The following is a 14,383-nucleotide window of genomic DNA, read 5'->3' on the forward strand; positions in this document are numbered from 1 at the left end:
GAAAGCTTTATAAGTGAAGCTACGTTTTTGTTTCACTTCTCATTTTGAGTCCTTAAGCTAAAATTTTTAACCTTTTCTTTTCTGAAGACTACAAATATATACATATATTTTTAAAGATTTTTTATTTATTTATTTGAAAGGTAGATTGCAGATAGTGAGAGAGAGAGAGAGAGACAGAGAGGAAGGTCTTCCTTTGCCGTTGGTTCACCCTCCAATGGCCGCCACGGCCGGCGCGCCGCGCTGATCCGAAGCCAGGAGCCAGGTGCCTCTTCCTGGTCTCCCATGCGGGTGCAGGGGCCCAAGCACTTGGGCCATCCTCCACTGCCCTCCCGGGCCACAGCAGAGAGCTGGACTGGAAGAGGAGCAACTGCGACTAGAACCTGGCGCCCATATGGGATGCCGGCATCGAAGGCAGAGGATTAACCTAGTGCACCACAGCATCGGTGCCTACAAATATATTTAAATGTAGAGAAGGCAGTGTAAGGACCCCTACGTGTCCGTCAGGAAGCTTCAACAATGGTCACCTGAAGGTCAATTTTGTTTTATCTATGTTCCCCAGTCTGCCATCTAAGGATCATTTAGAAGCTGAGCCTACACACTGTATAGTGATACTTGAGGTATGCGTCTTTGCAAGATAAAGAAAGTCCTTCAACTGTTGACATTACACAAAACAGAAATCTGTTCTTTCCACAATACTCTTTCAATGACTGTTCTGCCTTATATTTAAAGTCCATATTTTCATCGGTAGTTACTATTTTTCATAAATTTGTAATTTATTTTCATTTTATTTGAAAGTTAGAAAGAAAAAAAATACCCACCCACTGCTTCACTACCCAAACACCTGCAATAGCCATGCCTAGGCTGGACCAAAGCCAGCAGCCCAAAACTCCACCTGGATCTTCTACATGGGTAGCAGGGATTCATGCACTTGAGTCATCACCTGCTGCCTCCCAAGGTGCACATCAGCAGGAAGCTGGATCAGAAGTGGAATAAATGGGACATGAATGAGGCACTCCCATAGAGATGCAGGTGTCCCATGTGGCAACTTAATTTCTGTGCCAAATGCCCAACCACCGAGTATTACTAATAAGACTAAATTGTACCCATGGTTGCCATTGGTTATTTCTGGGAGATTAAGATGAAAGATATATGAAATGGGGGGGCCAGCGCTGTGGCATAGTGGGTAAAGCCGCTGCATGCAGCACCAGCATCCCATATGGGCGCCGGTAAGAGTTCCAGCTGCTCCACTTCTGATCCAGCTCTCTGCTGTGGCCTGGGAAAGCAGTAGAAGATGGCCCAAGTCCTTGGGCCCCTGCACCCACATGGGAAGACCCAAGGAAGCTCCTGCTCCCTGGCTTCAGATTGGTGAAGCTCCGGCTGTTGCAGCCAACTGGGGAGTGAACCAGTAAATGGAAGATTTACTCTGTCTCTCTCTGTCTCTCTCTCTCTCTCTGTGTAACTCTCTCAAATAAATAGATATTTAATTTTTTTCTAAAATATACATTATGAAAGCAAAAATTTCTAATGCAATGAAAAAACTACATAAATAGCTGTTATACTGTATTGTTTAGGGAATAAGGACAAGAAAAAAAAGTCTGCAAGTGTTCAATACAATTTTTTCAGCTACTTTCAATTTGCGGTTTTAATCCAGATGATGAATGCACAGATGCCAAACCCACAAACACAAAGGGCAATATTTATAAAACTTACTATAAAATAATTTATAAAAATTATAATAATGCAGGTGATTATTGATCTAATCAGAATCGTGACATAATTATACTGGGGTGGAGAGGGCAAATAATGTCCAAGTCTATGGTAGGGAAGGAGAGGTAAAAGAACTACTATTTAATGTTTCACAGTTAGAATTCAATCAAACATACCTAAAGAGGGGTGGGTATTGAGATATAGCAGTTAAATCACAACTTGAGGGTCTAGGTGGTGACATACCAGGGTAAGCCACCACCTGCAGCACCAGCATCCCATATGGTCACAGGTTCAAGTTCTGGCTGCACCATTTCCGATCCAGCTCCCTGCTAATGTGCTTGTGAAGGCAGGGGAAGTTGATGCAAGTCCTTGGGCCCCTGCCACCCACATGGGAGGCATCGATGAAACTCCTGGCTTCAGCCTGGCCCAGCCCCAGCCATTGCAGCTATTTGGGGAGTGAACCAGTGGACAGAATATCTATCTCTCCTTCTCCATATATAACTCTGCCTTTCAGATACATAAAATAAATTGTATAAAAAAAAAAAAAGAAAGAAATTTAAAAAATCACAACTTAGGACATCTGCATCCTGTATCAAATTGCTTGGGTTCCAGTCCCACTCTGTTTCTCAACCAGCTTCCTGGTGATGTGTACTTTGGGAAGCAGCAGGCAGTGGTTTAAATACTTGGGTCTCTGCCACCCATAAGGGAGAATTGGACTGACTTCTGGGCTCTGACTTCTGCCTGGGCCAGCCTCAGCTATTAAGGACATCTGGGAGGTACACCAGCATACAGAAACACTCTGTCTCTCTCCCCTGCTCTGCCACTCTGCCTTTGAAATAAATAAAACTTTAAAAAATACCTAAAGGTGGCTGGTGCCGCAGCTCAATAGATAGGCTAATCCTCTGCCTGTGGCACTGGCACCCCGGGTTCTAGTCCCGGTTGGGGCGCTGGATTCTGTCCAGTTGCTCCTCTTCCAGTCCAGCTCTCTACTGTGGCCCGGGAAGGTAGTGGAGGATGGCCCAAGTCCTTGGGCCCTGCACTTGCATAGGAGACCAGGAGGAAGCACCTGGCTCCTGGCTTTAGATCGGCGCAACGCGCCGGCCGTAGCGGCCATTTGGGGGGTGAACCAACGGAAGGAAGACCTTTCTCTGTCTCTCTCACTGTCTAACTCTGCCTGTCAAAAATAAATAAATTAATTAATAAATAATTTTTAAGAAAATACCTAAAGGTGAGAAATTGAGAAGCAGACATCTCAACACAAATTTACTGTTTAAATAAATGGAGTAAACACAGAAAGAAATTGCTGTAAGAGTTTAAAGAAGTTGCCTCTGAAGATTGGGAAGTAAAAAACAGAAATGAAATGCCATGGGACTTCTATTTTGTAATAAACTTCATAAACCTAACAAGAGAGGTGATAAAGATAACTAGTATATATTTACACCTTTTTAAAAACTAAACTCACCTGGAGAAACTGTGTGAATTCTGAGTAGTTAAGATGCTTCTTCCGGTTATGACCAAAATGCAGTCGGATAAATTCACAGTCCCAGTTAAAAGGGATATGATGATGAATAATAGTCTGTCCAAAAATTTCCTTGACATTTTCTTAAAAGGGAAAACAAAAATAAATCAGTTATATCTGGAACAACTAGTTTAACACACTGCAATCTTCCTACAGAAAAAAAATTAAGAGAAGTTTTACATGTCAATATTACCTGCTTCTATTAACTGCAAATTTTTGTGTACCCAGAAACCCATGCACAGGAACACAATTGATACAAAATATAATTTTACACTTATGATTGTGTACCACTACCTATAAGGCCATGAAATTCTTAATTTCTCTTGATTTAATTTTAATTAGGAAGTGATTTATATCTTGCACTATAAATGGCTGCTACTTTATATTCTAGTATAAAATCAATAGTGTTTTCCCAGTTCCTCAAGGAGTCGAATTAAGCCCTTTATCAGAAGCATGAATACCTAAATTACAGTATAATGCAATATTTGTCATACTAAGTATGGTTTGATTGAGGCTTGATTATTACATTCACACTAGCCTGAATATGTCTATTGAAGATAGGTATAAGAAATACTACCAAAAGCATATCATTAACTCAGCAGCAAGCACCTTATTAACAGCTTCTGATATTGTCAAAAATATGGTCTTGACACAAAGCTTCAAAATCCCCATAAAATCCATGATTATTAGTCTAAACTATTAAAATATTTTAGGATAAGTGAAATTAGTGATTCATTTTTAAATAAAGAACCAAACCCAGTACACTAACTTTTAGATAGGCACCAGTCACGCTGTGTAATATACAACCAGAACTCTCGGGCAGCTTGTCGTCATGCACTACCAAGGTCATCACTTTCTTACACAGTTCTACGTTTACTAAAAGATGTCAATTCACAAATGACTGATACTTTAACAAGCATAGACTCTATAGACTAATTTAGAAGCTCATGCCAAAAAAAAAAAAATCATTAACAAAATTAAGAAAGCAGGAAGTCTGTTTCATTGATGTCTTAAGAATGAAATTATTCTCAAATTCAAGTCAATTTTATTAGTGAAAGGGTTTTAGAAGAATTAGTAAATACACATTTAATGTTTTATATTCTATGCTATTTTCACTTATATTTCTGCAAATTGAATGAGATATCAATCTCATATTGTAAATAGTTTAATGGATTCCCTTTCATTTTATATATACTTTTTCTTAATAAAAGCATTACTACTGGGGTGGAGGAGTCTAAGAATACTGAACTGGAAATTCTACCAGTCTGAACTCAGTGCTACAGCTCTAAATAGACTATAGCAATCAACAAAGTTAGAAGGCAGCATTGGATGTCACTGGGGAGATGGGATTCTCATCTTTTCTTTCAAAAGGAGTGCAGAATTCATTTCTTACCTAAGTAATAGCAGTATTTCAGTGTTCAAATTATGTCAAGTATTTTCACCTTACCTAAAAACAAATTAAATACATGTTTTTGTTTTTGTTTTTCTAAAAGCCAAGGATTCACTCAATAGCAGTAATACATGAGATCCTGGTTTCTAACCAATAAAAAAAGATTATCGTTAAACCTATAAGAAAGTTCAAATTGTAAAATGTTAAAGTCTGTATAATAATTAAGATAGGTTGCAAAAAATCTAGGGTTAAAAATATTGTGGAAGATAAGCAAAAAAAAAAAATTTACAATCTCATTTAATTAACTAGCTGCTTCTACTCCCAAATTAATTTATTTATAATGTTTAACAGCAAAAAGTATTTAATCAAAAAACCCATGAAAAGTTGATGGAAAGCAGAAATCAGGATAATTTAAATTTCTACATGCATTTAATTAAAATTAATAATTAAAGGGACTAAGTTATTTAATAGCAACCTTTATTGTAAAGGGCACAACTCCTAAAACTCATTAGGTAAGAATTATACATATTGCTAACTAGATAATTTTTATATAATGATGGAATGAAACTGAATCCTTTTTATATAAACAGAAAATCTCAGAATCTCAAGTATGAAACTACATCAAATCAAGTCAAGATTCAAAGCTTTCAAATTAAGAAAATTTATAGAAACTTTTTTCTCCGAGGCCAACGCTGAGGCATAATGAGTTACGCCATGGCTTGCAATGCCTGCATCCCATATGGGCACCGGTTTTTGGTCCTGGTTGCTCCTGTTCCAATCCAGCTCCCTGCTTTTGTGCCTGGGAAAGTAGCAGAAGATAGCCTAAGTCCTTGGGCTATCCAAGTCTCCTACGTGGGAGACTTAGAAGAAACTCCTGGCTCCTGGCTTTGGCCTGGCCCAGCACAGGCTGTTGTGGCCATTTGAAGAGTGAACCAGCAGGTAGAAGATGTCTCCCTTTCTCTCTCCCTCTCTCTCTGTAACTCTGACTTTCAAAATAAATAAGAAAATTTTTTCTCTAATCACAAAAAGGATATTTTATAACTAAACTTTAAATGTACAATTCATACTTGGGAAAATACCTTTATAATAAAACTTTAGCTAGACATTCTATTGCTAGCATCTTTAAATGAGATTCCAGAATGTCTCTGAAACAATTAAAATCATGATTTTAATGCCTCACAGTAATCTCCCCAAATTCAGAAGTGTCATTTCCATGAATATTTGTTTGGATATTTTCTACTTATCCCCAGTGGTCACTTGGCAGCTTTGTCTGTGATTTTATTATGATCATTATTATATACTGTGGCTTATTAACTAACTCCCAGACACTTCTAATCATCTCAGTCATGTCATGGGATACAACTATAGCTTCTTTGGCACCTCTGGAGATGTATTCTACTTCCCTTCTGTTGTTATTTCCACTAGCAGCTTCCTGAGGCTGGTTCAGGAACATCAAAGAAATAATTAATACAGCTATTGTTCTGAAGTCCAATTCATATCCACCACTTGTACTTTTACCAGGATAAGCTTATCCAAAAAAAAATTATATAAAAGTTCCAGAACTGGAGAACAGACATATGTGTGAGGCAATTTCTCAAACAACTGATGTTCTTATCTTACTCAGTTTTGTCAGGTCCTGCATGATATGAAAGGGAACATCATTAATGTCAGATGTACCCAATTCATCTAACTGGAACTGCACGGCAAGCCTCCCCCCGCACCTTCCCTCCCTGAGAGAATCCCGTCTTTCCAGTGGCAAACAAGGATCTTCAGCCCTAAAATAGCATTCCTGAAGAGTGCTATCTCACAGTGGCCATAATCCTGGCTTCAAAGAAAGGGATGTAATATTTAACATCTTATTGGCAGCATGATCATGATCCAGTGTTTTATATTAGGTTGGCATTTCTAAAAGAAACAGGAATCCATTCGCTTTCTGATTTGTAGAAAACAACAGGCCACTTTTTCACTTCCTGCAGAGCATGGGCTTATGAAAGGGATGGTTTATAATGCTACTGAAATGGGAATTGGGGCTAGATACAAAAGTAGCCTGTCATTATGTTCTCTTTGCTCAAAGAAGAGGAGCACACCGATTTGTCAGGAGGAAAGCTAATGGTGGAAACTGTGATTAAATAAAAATGTTCACAGACGTATAACATTAGTCAGCTTAGCTGTATCAGTCGCTTATAATGCTTGGTCTAGATGAAACACTAATCGAAGCATATACATTACATAAATATGTCTTAACAGAGGTTTTAATTTCCCCAGCAGCCCACACTGTGTCTCCCCACGTCATCCACCCTCATCCCTCCCCTAGTTCTTATGGGAGCTTCCTATTGGTCTTGTTCACCTTTCTGCAGTACAAAATTACCTCTGACCGGGGCTGGCACTCTTCTCCAAGACTGCCACCATGCCTGTTCCATGAATGAGCCTGGAAGGAGCTGCTGTACCAACGGTGTGGCCAGAGAACTCCTCCTGTAGGTATACAAGCCATCAGCCCTGTGACACAGCCCACCTACCATCAGCCCAACGACATCCTGATTCCAAGGATTCCAGCCCAGCAGGAGCCACTGCTTCCAACTTACAGGCTTGAGGCCAAATATTCTTATTGTCAAGGGGAAAAAAATCCTCAATACCTGAGTTTCACCTGTATGGTTCTTAAAGTGAAGTCAGAGAGGCTTTTAGGACTCCAACCATCAACAGTGAATTTCCTTGTGTGTAACTGAACAAAACCGATGGTGAAACTTGTGGAAGTGAAGAGTTTTTCAGTGAAAAAAAAAATTGGAAGGAAAGAGAAGGAACAACTAGGAGGTCAAAAAAGAAAACAAACAACAACAACAACAAAAGACCAACAACAGGAACTTGTAAAAGTCCCAACCAACCTAGCATGTAGACTCAGTCCTAGACTTCTGGGTTCTATTCCCAGGAGGGTCACTGGTTTCTTGGACCTCTGTTTCTCTAGGGGAAAGTATTTCTATTAGCCCTTTACCTACCTCCAGAAGGGATTACTGCACAGTCAATACAGCAGTCGGGCTGCCAAACATATGATATGTCAACATTCATTTTTCAGGAAAGATGAGTTCACATTTCAAGAGCACACCTATTCCTAAAGAAGCTAGATGTTCCAACAGTTTGCTATCAAATGCTATAAAAACTAATAATATTAGATCCTATTTTTTTTGCCTGAAACTACACTACTCCTGTATATTTTTAAAAAATGACTTTCTCTGCAATGTCTGAGAGTAAAACAAAGAAAAGAATCTCATAAATTTATCCTCCTTTAATTAAGCACTCAGGCAAAGCTGTATGTCTACCAAATTATAATAGGTGTTTATTACCATAGAATTTCATATTATTCCATCTCTATAGCTTTGTATCCATTGAAAAAGTACACATATCTCATATCTACATTTCTGTCTCCTGTCCCTTTAAATCAGGGGTTGGGAATGTCCAGCTGGTAGGTCATATAAGGCCTGCAAAATAATTTAGCCTAGCCATGCCAAAGCAAATGCAACTGAAATTCAATAAGTCTATAGAAGACTAATTTTTAAGCTGATAATTTTATATGGCCCAAATGATGTTATAAATAACCAAATGGCCCTTGGCAGGAAAAAGGCTCCCCACCCCTGCTAAATAATAGCAGTAGTTATGCCTAAACCAACCCAAGCCATTCTTTCCTTTAGGGAAGAAGAGTCTATTTTGGAGGCATAAATGAACACATTTTTATTTGCCATACAAGTTGATGGTCAAACAGAGCACTAAATCGAAAGGAATCCTTGACTTCTGAGGTTCCTACAGAGGATGACGATGCACCCTTGCAAAAGCTCACTTTGAGTTCCCTTTCCTAGACAAACACTGGGGAACACAAGGTTTGTGAGTTTTTAACACAGAGTTCAGAACATATAACCTGTTTCATACTCATTTATTAGTTAAGAGATAAGGGGTTTTTTTTTGGTTTGTTTAGAATGATTATATCTTTGTCAAAGCAACAGGCTTTTTGAAAAATTTGGGGTAAATGCATGGCAGCTATTGACAACACAAGGTAGTATAACTGCTTATCTAGGTTACCTCATCCAATTATATCAAGCAGGGTATCCAGTACACTAGTGGACAATAGTGAAACCAAGGCAAGTTGACACTATGTATAGCACACACCAGTCATGCAATGGCCTCTACAAGGCTCATGCCACCTGGCAGTAACAGATACACAAGCCATTATGTGATTATTCACAGCATGCATTAGAAGTTTTATTAAAAGAACATCAAAAAGGAAATAATTAGCTAATGGTCTAATTTACCCTTTAAAAAAAACAAACAAAAAAAAACTTCAGAACCCTTTTCTGAGCCTTCACATTCTCCAATGGATTACCAAGGCCTCAATGTAAGTCCTCTCTCCAGAATGGAGGGATCTCTAACAACAAAAGCACCTTGTCCAGCACTCAAGTTAAATGTTCAATATAGCTGCTTATATAAAACTTGCAAAGATGCACAAGTTTAAGTTTATAATTTGATGTGTATACAAAGCATATCTAAAAAAACAAAAGCATAGATGAGAACAATATATATAAGTACAGAGATAACATTATCATTTTAGTCCATGAGAGTTACTGATGACATCATAGGTTTCCACTGCACCTTGCATCCAATAATCTCTCCTAAGTTTTTCTCCTCAGTTATGCACAAGAGAAGACTATACTTTAAATAGCTCCAAAATAGAAAACATAAGGCCATTGAAGTGAAAAGGATTTAACTGTAGCTAGGATGGATCTAAAATTTCCTTCTAATCTAAACATGTGTCTATAAATATATAAGCTATTAAGTGGGTACAAACATGAAAACTGACCCTCATTGCATATCTAAAATTCTGTGAAAATAAACAGCAAGTTAATTATTTCCTTATGCAGAAATTCTGTAGTTTTGGATACAGCCTGAAATAAGTGCGCCTTAGAAATCTTGTTAAATAGCATTTGTTGTAGGTAACAGTTTCAGTGCTTTTCCTCTTTTCTTAAAAATATAAACTATCTCTCATTTATGATTCCTTTAACTTTATTAAGAAATTTGTCTAAAAATGGATCCTCAAAACCAGGGAGGCAGGACAGAAAGAGGAAATGGTCAACGTCCTGAGCAAATAGGTGAGCACCACTGAGAAAGCCATCCAGCTGGCCAGGGATCCCAGGAACAACGTTGAAAGGGGGAAACAGCTTTTTCTTATTTCATAATAATCTTCTTGTCTGTAGATTACGAAGTGAAAGAATGAAAGCAAGATATTGCAGAGTTCATATGTTCTTCAGTTCAAACTGGGTACTATAAAAATTAAAATGGATTTGTTCTGTTTTAAATTCTATTTCATTGAAATCCTAACTCATATTATAGTTCAAGAGTAAAATAAAAGCTCTATAGAATGATAAAGCTGAGACCTAACAACTATAAACTTTCATTTGAATGAAATAAGGTACATAAAAACCAACTACTCAGCTACCTTCTACGCTTATTGTCATCTACCAACCAACAATGGCATGAGTCCATATTGTTAGTCTGTAGAATGAAATGACTTGAGAGCCTTATCTTTTAAAATAGAAATTACAAAAAGCAGTCAAATGGAGGAGACACAAAGAACCATGGTACCAAAGTAGGTGAACAAAATAAATTAGAATTTGGTTTTGAGAAATCTAATTTTTAAACCACACATGATATAAAAACAAGTATATCGTCACTAACTCAGACATCCTTACAAACTGTTTCTAAGCATTTCTACACCACATTTTGAAGTGAAACATGTGAGCAGATGTGATACCTATCGAAGACAGGAAATGCAGCATTATTAGTAGTACAGGGCTAATGTTGAACGATGAGACGTTATGGATTGAATGCTTTCAACTATGAATATAGGTATTTCTGAGGTAAGTCAACATTTTTCAGGAGGCAAAGTGGTCAGAGCTTGCTCTAAAGCAAGGAGAATGCCAAGATAAAAGCAGAAATTAGAGTTCCGTATGGAAACAGTATTTATTTAGGAAAGTCCTCTCATACAGAAGACAATGGGTCAATGGGCAGAAGGAAATAGTAAGTGCCAAGCCATAAAATGTACCCAGCAAGGTTATAGCCAAAGGCACCACTCACTGATCCTTCCAACTTACTTATACTTTACCACCATTCTTATTACTGTGATACTTCTTACTTCAGGTTTAACTAAAGGACACCTTCTGATAACGCAAACACAACAGTGAATAAATCTTTAACACTAGGCTCAGGGAAAGCCTGATTTTCAAGGATTTCTCAATAAATTTAAATGACAATTCATGCAATAAAAGGAACCCAAGTTCAGTTTTGCATGATGAAAAGTTCTAAAGATCTGTTTCACAGCAATGTGAACAGACTTAACACTACTGTACTGTTAAAAATGATTACTGGGGAAGGCATTTGGCATAGTGGTTACGATAACATTTGGGATGTCTACATCCAATATCAGAATGCCTGGGCTTGTGTCCCGGCTCCACCCCTGATTCTAGCTTCCCGCTAATGCTAGCGCTAATGATAATGGGAGGCAGCATGTGAGGGATGGAGCAGCTGAGTCCCTGCCATCTACTACATGGTTACAAATAAAAATCCCAGTTTCTACACTGGGAGGTCTCAACAACATGTTAGAGTATACATCTACCAAAGGATTTAAATCAATTTTCACATCCAACTCATATTCTAGCCTTGTTTCTTAAAGCCAAAATTCTAAAATATAGGCTCAGAGAATGCTAATTAATTTTGCCTTAACTCTCTTCTTCAGTCTCATTCTTGATATTAAAATGACACAGTAGCAATTTTAAAAAAATGCTACAGAGAAGCTCTGACCTTCCCATCCAAACTTCCCTTAAGGAATGAGAACATTGCTCCATGTTGTTCACAATCTACTTCATAAAGAATTTTGCCTACACTGTCCCAAAACAAGAACAGTTTACACCAGCTATTTTAGGAATGAGAAAGTGTCAGTGACTCAATGAACTGAATAAACAGTATTCCTATATTTCTTAATTTGTAATAGTCTAGTGCTTTTATGAAAGTCTAATGAAGAAAATAAAGCCATGTATAAATACTTTTAGGAAATTAATACTTCATTTACTGACTAGAACAAACAAAATCTATATTCAGTTACCAGATTTAAATTGAAGACTGGACGAACATACTAACTTTACTTATCACTTATAATCTTTTTTTCCCCTTACCAAATGTCACTTCTCCATTTCCACTCTTGTCAAACAATTGGAAAGCCACTATGAACATGGAATCTGGAGCACATAAGACAGATTCAAATGCCAAAAACTCTTGATAGGAGATCAACCTGTAATAAAATATAAAATATTGTTGACTGGAAAATCATTGATCCAAATGTAATCAATTTACAGAAAAATAGAAGGGGCAAAAAAAAAATGTTCATCACCAGTATAGAAATGCAGACTGTGGGAAACTATAGGACAAATATTCTGTAGTTGCAAGAAAATAATTTTAAAGATAAGGAGAGGAACTTTAAAAGACCAAAAGGATGGGGCAGGCATGCGGCAAAGCAGTTAAGTCACCACATGTCTTTGTCCACATCCCATATCTGAGTGTCTGGTTTGAGTCCCAGTTACTCTACTTCCAATTCAATGAAAAAATTAATACTCTGTTCTTCCAAAATGTGTTTACTGAAATAGAACCATGCTCATCAGCTACAACTGGCAACAGCCATCTAACAAGTGCCCTGAATCCTTCTAGATCTCCTCCAACCCATTCTTAAAATTGTAGCCAGAGGGATCTTTTTTATGTACTTATTTTAAAACAGCTTTATTGGGGCCGGCATTGTGGCTCACTTGGTTAATCCTCCACCTGTGGCGCCAGCATCCCATATGGGTGCCGGGTTCTAGTCCCGGCTGCTCCTCTTCCAGTCCAGCTCTCTGCTGTGGCCCAGGAGGGCAGTGGAGGGTGGCCCAAGTGCTTGTGCCCCTGCACCCGTATGGGAGACCAGGAAGAAGCACCTGGCTCCTGGCTTCAGATCGGCGCTGGCCGTGGCGGCCATTTGGAGAGTGAACCAACGAAAGGAAGATCTTTCTCTCTCTCTCTCACTGTCTATATCTCTACCTGTCAAATTAAAAAAAAAAAAAAAAAAAGCAGCTTTATTGAGATGTTATTCACCCACTTAAAATGTACAATTCTGTAATTCTAAGTATGGGCACAGAGTTGTACAATAATTACCACACTGAATTTTACAACACTATTATGATATAAAAAAAGAAACTACAGGGGCTGGTGCTTTAGCGCAGTGGGTAAAGCTGCTGCCTCCAGTGCCAGCATCCTGTATGAGTCCTGTTCAAGTCCCAGTTGTTTCACTTCCAATCCAGCTCTCTGCTATGCCTTGGGAAAGAAGCAGAAGATGGCCCAAGTGCTTGGGACCCTGCACCCACGTGGGAGACCCGGAAGGAGCTCCTGGCTCTTTGCTTTGGACTGGCCCAGCTCCGGCCGTTGCAGCCAGTTGGGTAGTGAACCCGCAGACGGAAGATCTTTCTCTGTCTCTCCCTCTCTCTGTAACTCTGCCTCCCAAATAAATAATCTTTAAATAATAATAATAATTTCTAAAAATAAAAACATAAACTGCAATTATCATCACACAATTTTTCAGGAAGTAAATACAAATGAAATTACCACATACTCCTATCAGGTATCATCATGACCTCATAAGTAAGGAGTAGTAAGTGGTGTTAAGCCCTGAACAAAACTACAGATCAATGGTACTGTGTCATTTGCAAGTGTTAAGTATATATAATAAACACAATAGTGATGTGGGGCAGGAGGTAGACAAGACTTTCACTTTCTACATATTTCAGAAATATCTGAAATTTTTAGAACAACTAATAGTAGTATTCTGATTGTGAGGGTAATTTCAGGAATAAAAACTAAAAATAGATTGGTTATAGATACAAATACATAGAGACACACACATCTTATTTCTAAAATGGTCTCAGGAATTGGATATCAAAAATTTAACTGCTTGAAATATAAATCATGTAGCTTTAAAAAATATTTCATGCAGAGCAGGTGCTGTGGCATAGCAGATAAAGCCACCACCTGCAATGCCAGCAGCTCATATGGGCGCTGGTTCAAGTTGAGGTTGCTCCACTTCCTATCCAGCTCCCTGTTAATGCACCTGGGAAAGCAGTGGAAGATGGCTTAAGTGCTTGGGCCCCTACCATCTACGTGAGAGACCCACAAGTAGCTCCTGGCTCCTGGCTTCAGATTGGCCCAGCTCCAAATGTTGCAGCCATTTGGGGAATGAACCAGTAAATAGAAGATTCTCTCTCTCTCTCTCTCTCTCTCTCTCTCTCTCCCTCCCTCCCTCCCTCCCTCCCTCCTTCTCTCCCTCTCTCCCTCTGTAACTTTGCCTTTCACATAAAATTTGAAAATCTTTTAAACAAATATTTCATAATCAACAGTAAAACTTTCTGCTATATTTATGAGAAGAGCTCTGAGTTTTTCCTCAACTAGCAAAGGTCATAAACTGTCAGAGGACAGAATGACTTTGGCCCACAGATTCATTTTCTTTGGCATGCAAAGTATAATCTCTATAGTTGTATTAGTTGCCAACATTAGGAAATCATAAGCTTTCTATAAAAATCCAGTTTCCTGATTTTTCTTGATAAATTGCCAGGTTGGGCAACACTAAGTTCCTGGTTCCAACTAGCACCAGCTCCCTGAAGACAAGCAGAATTACTTTGTTCAGAGCGATCAGGGCTTAACACTTTTCTGTAGAC

General features: G+C 38.4%; 1 protein-coding gene across 1 annotated transcript in view; it reads right to left on the reverse strand.

Moving 5' to 3' along the window:
- Positions 1 to 14,383, reverse strand: part of SLC25A12 (solute carrier family 25 member 12) — a 98,159-nt gene that overhangs the window by 48,709 nt on the left and 35,067 nt on the right. Inside the window, exons 4-5 of the mRNA XM_062187798.1 lie at positions 11,825 to 11,940; positions 3,170 to 3,309 (exon numbers count right to left, since the gene is read on the reverse strand). Coding sequence (XP_062043782.1) covers positions 3,170 to 3,309; positions 11,825 to 11,940 — 256 coding nt within the window. The remainder of the gene's footprint in view (positions 1 to 3,169; positions 3,310 to 11,824; positions 11,941 to 14,383) is intronic.

Source organism: Lepus europaeus, chromosome 1, assembly GCF_033115175.1.
Source record: "Lepus europaeus isolate LE1 chromosome 1, mLepTim1.pri, whole genome shotgun sequence".
In the NCBI taxonomy this organism is placed as follows: domain Eukaryota; kingdom Metazoa; phylum Chordata; class Mammalia; order Lagomorpha; family Leporidae; genus Lepus; species Lepus europaeus.